At 36.7% G+C, this 6325-nt stretch overlaps 1 protein-coding gene and 1 long non-coding RNA gene across 2 annotated transcripts in view; one reads left to right on the forward strand and one right to left on the reverse strand.

Moving 5' to 3' along the window:
* LOC111319492 (uncharacterized) lies at positions 1-2001 on the reverse strand. The gene is made up of 6 exons (XM_088749563.1): positions 1839-2001; positions 1748-1761; positions 1298-1389; positions 979-1091; positions 588-793; positions 1-344 (listed from the first exon to the last, which is right to left on the reverse strand). The coding sequence occupies exons 1-6, from the start codon at positions 1999-2001 to the stop codon at positions 66-68; spliced, it is 867 nt and encodes a 288-aa protein (XP_088605689.1). The 3' UTR covers positions 1-65.
* Positions 2002-2593: 592 nt separating this feature from the next.
* The window catches only part of LOC148739767 (uncharacterized), an 11140-nt gene continuing 7408 nt past the window's right edge, over positions 2594-6325 (forward strand). The window contains exon 1 of the long non-coding RNA XR_015996975.1: positions 2594-6057. This is a non-coding gene — a long non-coding RNA (uncharacterized LOC148739767). The remainder of the gene's footprint in view (positions 6058-6325) is intronic.

Raw genomic sequence — 6325 nt, forward strand, 5'->3', positions numbered from 1 at the left:
TAGATTGTAGTCTGTTTATGAGATAAATTGAACTTTACACCAAAAAATAAATAGCACCGAACAAATTAATCAATACCTTTCCAAACCTTCAGATGATGTTGTATACTCCTGGGAACTCTGGTGATTACGCTGGGAGGTTTATTCTCCAGAAGGCGGTTGTCCACTTTTTCCACGCTGTTTCCACAATACCATCTCTGTGTGCTGTGTTTTGTAATAAACCAGAGACCAAGAAGCTGTTTAACAACTCCGAGAAATATACAGTGCATGGTATCTATTGCAATACCATTGACGATATCAAAGCTTGGCAGCTGTAATAAAGGACTAGGTGCCTTGAAGCCACAAACCTACAAAACAGATTTCAAGGTAAGTACAGTTTTACATGTACATGCATTTCCCCCCAAAAAACTGCATGACCTGTTGTTGATAAAAAATATTGGTTTTTAGCTATAGACAGAGGTTGAAAGTAAGCCAGTGAAACCATCCATTTGAGGTATATATATATATTAAAGTATGCCATCAAACACACTCTCGTAATCTTTGATTACTACTAGACAGTTTTATCTATTTTCTGTTAGTAGCAAACATACAGTTGAATTTTGCTCAAGGGCACTGTATGAGTGAGCCTCTACATTGTGTGCAGTTCGCAGTTCAGCATGTCCAGAAACAGTGTTCCGAAATGGAAAGGTCATCACATGACATCTTGCACCAGTCTTGACGACATCAACATGCTCCTCACAATAGCTACAACTATCATGGCCAGTGTATGTTACTTGTTCGAGGACACCAGCACCACCTTAAAGGTTCTTACATATTGGTCTAGTGAGAAATCAGGCAATTTTGTTTTGTATTGTTTCAGTTGTAAAACTGCTCATTGGTGGTAAGGAAACTGTGTAGTTTAATAAAATTACACTAAACATTATTATACATACTTAATTAACTATTTTTTTATCTCCATAATGTATTTGCATTGAAGCTTACCGTGAATTTCTGTTTCTTGTAAAGTGACAACGAATGGTTTGAAGAAGGTTGAGAAGGAAGGTCTTTCTTCGCCAAACCACAAATCACCAAATACTCTGTACTTGCTTTTTTTCCTGTGTGCATAAAAAGAAGTTAAAGGGAGTACCAGATACAGTAATGCACCTATCAACATCAAGCCCGAAAGCCGGGGGGGGGGGGTGGGACAACCTTCCTTAAACAATGGCTGAACTAGGTTCCCTAATGATCAACAAGTACATGTTCGATTTGATGCAAAATTATCGTCCCATCACCATAAAAGGCATTTACTCTTGTTACATACCTTAATGAAGGAGGAAGCTCATTGACAAGGAGAAAAAGAGGCCATACTCCAAACTGCGAGGAATGGAATATAGCTACACCATCAGTGTTGAGCTTAAGAGAGAGATTTTATGGTTCTGACAAAAATCTGCCTGTACCAAATTTCCTCTGATAAACAGCACCATCGTACACATCTTCAATGTTTTCATCGTCTCTTTTTACTCGCTGAAATTTGTACCTTAGGCCTTGGTAGTGCGGGCCGCGGTAGCACTTGAGTTTATAAATTAGTTTACTACTTATTCATCGACTTCGGTGGGGTGGACAGCGGTAGCACTTTATTCTTTATCTTAACAAGTACATTTTATTTGCTATCCTAGCGCGGACTGCGGACCACAGGAGCACTCAATTTATAAAGGGCGTGAGTGGCCGGATAATCTGAAGTTGCTCCCTGATGTGTCTTGCATTTGCTCACCGCTAAACTCAGAACTGTTAACATCACAACAAAAGATAGAGTCATGACACATAATTATTTCCACGATTGTCGAACTCCTGGTCGTTGTTACCGCTCTGACAAATAGTTGGACAAGGATTCTTGTCAGCTTTAAGGAGGTTAACTCTACTACTTCTTCTACGTGCTGCTAATCGTGCTGGTTTGAATTTGTACGGATTATAGTGACGCATATATTCCTTATAGCGTCCCCGTCGTTTTGTTGCATCGTCCGCCATGCTTGCTTGTGAACCACTGGTCTCTTTTCCAGGATCCTCTCTCTGGAGAACCTGAAACGCATGCGTTAGCGATTTCTTTGGGATCACGTGGGCTATTTCAGCCAATAATCTAACGACGAAAGCGTCATGCGGAAGCGCGCTTTTTCGATTTTCACTTTACATTCCAACGTGCACGTGGACGCCCACGCTTGCTCTTCGATTAGAATTTGTGTTGTAGTTTTCACCTTTTGTGCTTTAAGTAGTAGCTCCAAAGGACAACTTACAATGGCTGAACGAAATTCGAGAAAAAGAAGCATTCCAGCACGTTTAAGAGAGGGTAAGTTGAAGTGAGAAAGTTGTGGAAACGAAAGTATTGCATGCAGCATGGTTGTTACGTGGTTGTTTCCTCTGGAGCCAAAACGAAGAAGGATCTAGAGACAATTGTTGAGGTATGTGAACCTTAGACAAACTACATGTACATGCATGGGATTAAATGACAGGTAATATTTCTTTCAGATGATGCCAATTTCCGAAATTTTATGAGTTTTGACCCGCAGTTGGATTTCATCTTCGAAAAAAAAATTTATTATCTATAGGGTCTGTAAAGTTAGTATTACCTGTGAGAAAACTCAAGGAATTTGTCGCGATTACCTGCTTGCGCTGGTTTTGTTATGCAGTCGAGAAAACTACTCTAAATTAAAAGCTCATTAAACGTGGCATGAATACGGGAGGACTAGCTCTGGTGAATTTTATGGCAAAATATGTTATGGCGAAAATGAATCGATCTACGTTTGGTTAGCCAAGAGTGGTCAAGGCCGAAGTCCAAATATTCTAAAATATCACGGGATCTCTCTTTTTTTTGTTTTTTTTTTTTGTTTTTTTTTTTGTTTTTAAATCCTTTACGCGATATTTGCTGTATCCTTACTCAAAATAGCGTTTTTACGAGCGTTTCTCTCGGAGAAACATTGGAAAATTGGTATGAAGAATATTTTTTGCCGTTTTTGAACAAATATAACAATACAATTGTAGTCTAGGCTATTAATTTTGTGTAGGAGTGTCACGACAGGTGTTTTAAAGTAATGCTGGGAAATTAATAGTTTATTACAAATGGTGTCTCCAGGCTGCTGTGATTTTAATATTTTGGGTTTGATAATCTAGTTTGCATGAAATAATATTATTTGTGAGGACAGAAAAACATAGATCTTATCAGAAATTTATAAAGTCATTGTTCTTTAATAGAAAGGTGCAACTGATTTACAAGTGATACATACAGTGTAAATCATGCAATGTAACGTTGGAACATATTTCTACATGTACCAATAAAATAAGTGTAAGATTTTAATTTTAATATCTAGCAAGAACAAATATGATTTGTGCCAAATAGAAAAGCAGTTCAATTACCCAACAGTGTTTATAATGTTGAATTGAGACATATATATACACCAAAGTGGAACAAAGGGGGAAACCTTACAGTGTCATTCCAAAGTCTCATTCAGAGTTTTCATTGGAAATATAATAACGGTGGTAGAAGTCAGTAGATTAAATTTAGTCTCAAAATTGAAAAAATAAAAGTAGTACACTCAGGTCACCAAAATTTTAGCAATTAAGAAAATATGTACAGTATACGTAAACTATGCACTGTAACCTGAACTTTCTCTGATATGTGATGGCTTTCAATGCACTATTTTATTACCAAAGCTGGAAACTGATTGTTAAGGGATATTAGTTAGCCATGTTAGTCAGAGAAATTTCATTTTGGTGTTGTAAAATTATAAAGCCAAAGTTATCACTCAACTGCCAACCAGAGCAAAACAAAAATCTTGAAGGAGCTAATGAGAACTCAATGTAACAACAAAAGAATTGCGCGAAGAGTGAGAACCACCCAAGTGAGCGTTGGTGGCAAATGGTTGTTTTCTTAATCAGATTTGTTGACTCAGAAGACAGAGCTAGTTCTCTTGACCAATCACATAGCAAAGTAAAAAAAAAAATTCTGTAACCTTGGTTACTGTCAGTACTTACATATAGTCTAATGAATTTTACTCTAATTAAAGTATTCCTTTGACTTCTAATATGGGAATTTTTTAGCTACTAAAGAATGATGTACATCCATGGGATATAGTGAGGTGTAAAAATTATAAAGGAAAGACATTTAAAGCCTGACTAGTAAACAATCATTTTTGGGAGGACATGCTGACCTCCTCCCTATGTATGCAAAGATGAGCCGAGGAAAGATGTTACAGACTTAAAAGATCAAGGGTGGAAATCGAATTGTGACGAAATTACCGGTACTGTTTATCTGGGGTGGGATATTAGGGCATCTTACAATCTAGCTTTAGGTTTGGTAAAAACCAAGGAAAGCAAAGTATAGCCAACTCATTGGTGAAAAAGTACAGCTCTTAAAACTAATGGAAGAGATCAATGAAATGAGTAATGACTGTGAAGATGCCAATTTTAGCAGCATATAATTACTATTAAATAACTGTGCTGGTACCAAAGGATTGCGGACAATGATAAGTAGGTACCCCATTCTAGATACCCTGGGTACAAATAAAGTCTGTATTCTCTGTCCCCATTAATGGATCCCCTAATGTACAGGGTGAAGTTAGATATTTTAGTATGCAGGTTACATTGTAAATTTTAGAAGAAACACTTGTACTGTAAATATGGAAAAGATATATTTCCTTTTTAGTATTCATGTTGTTAACAACACACCAGCAAATATTCGAAGACGTAAAGAAATTTGATATTCTTAAACTCTCAATGAACATGTAGTTGCCAGTGGTTTCTAGAACAAAGGTTAGACATAATACATTAAGAGCGGAACAGCTAATTAGAACGATCAAACAACATAGGAAACACAGATAACATAGGATGAAATGTGAAACAAGTGAAGATAGGAGACATCACCTGACGATTTAGGAATGCTGCGTTAAGAGAACTAACATTGCTCGACTTTTAACTAACAAAGTCCTTGCAAATTATAACCCGTGCAAATGTGGACCTATTTATACTATTATATGCTGGGAATGGGGCGAGGCGGGGGATTGGTTTCTACACGTGTATTTTTTTTTATTTTGACATTAATTATGTAGTGGGCTGCTCTGAAGATTCCAGTCTAGTAAGCTAATTAGCCAAATATACTGGGACTAACACAAAGTAACTTTGATTACATTTGTTTGACCTTTGAAATGTTAGTTTTTTTAACAAATGAATGTGATTTATTCTGCACTGTTGAAATTACTTGAATGCTGTTGTTAGTTAAATATTAAATGATATTGATTGAGGTTAGTCAACCAGTCATTTGCCTCTCAAGCTTGTCCATTTTTGGTGCCCTGGTTTGAATTTCAAACCACCTCAATTTACCAATCTGCTCCAGTTGTTGCATGTTCAACCATGTACACATTGAGTACTTATTCAGTTTTCCAATAAGGGAAGTAATTTATTGTTGTGTGCCACTTTGCCGTAGTCATAGTGGCAAAGTCGTCAATGGAGAGACGGTAAAACTTCACAGAATTCCAAGGGATAGTAAAGCTAGAAGAATTTGGATTGCTAGGCTCAGAAATGTGTGGCAAAATTTTTTTGCAAAGTCTGTTCTAGACTGGAGCTTTGCAGAATTTCCTGAAGTGAAAGAAAAATACTGGCTTAAAATTTTATTTCTAAAAGCAACAAATTGGGGTGCAAAAAATTGTGCCTGAAGATGGGTACGGGAGCCATTAGTGGCTCCTGGTGGGTACTATTTTCAAGTTCTATTCATTTGAAATAGATTATTTGCAACTATAACTGATAATAAGATTGGCAACTGGAAGCTGCTACTCAAACTCACTTTGAACCTAAGAGCCTTACCATAAGTGACTTTCTCTCCCTCCTTTTCTTTTTGTATAGTCTACAAATAAGTTCAAAATCCCTTTTCAGGTCACCATTTTTGGGGCCCCCTGCAGTGAGTTTACAGAAGCAGTGTTCAGACAATTTTGCAATAGTATACACTTCTGTTCTTTTTATTTTGCAGAGAAAAAAGAAAATTGATCATCCCTCCTCACCTAGGGTATGGAGCTTGTGGAATTCAGAATGTTATTCCTCGTGAGTAAATGTTGATTATATTTATGACCATTGAAGGCATAAGGTGGTCAATAAGGACAGAAAATCTCCTGAGCACGTGTGCAAAGCATGATTTATGGCACAAGTGTTTTTCTGGCAGTTTTCTTTTAATAGTCCATTTTACAGTTCTGTCCCAGGTGGAAATCTTATTAAGATCTTAGTAAGATTCTTAATAAGATTCTTACTAAGATCTTATCTTACTTCTTAATTAAGATTCTTACAAGATTCTTACAAGATTCTTACAAGATTC

This window comes from Stylophora pistillata, chromosome 2, assembly GCF_964205215.1.
Source record: "Stylophora pistillata chromosome 2, jaStyPist1.2, whole genome shotgun sequence".
Taxonomy (NCBI): domain Eukaryota; kingdom Metazoa; phylum Cnidaria; class Anthozoa; order Scleractinia; family Pocilloporidae; genus Stylophora; species Stylophora pistillata.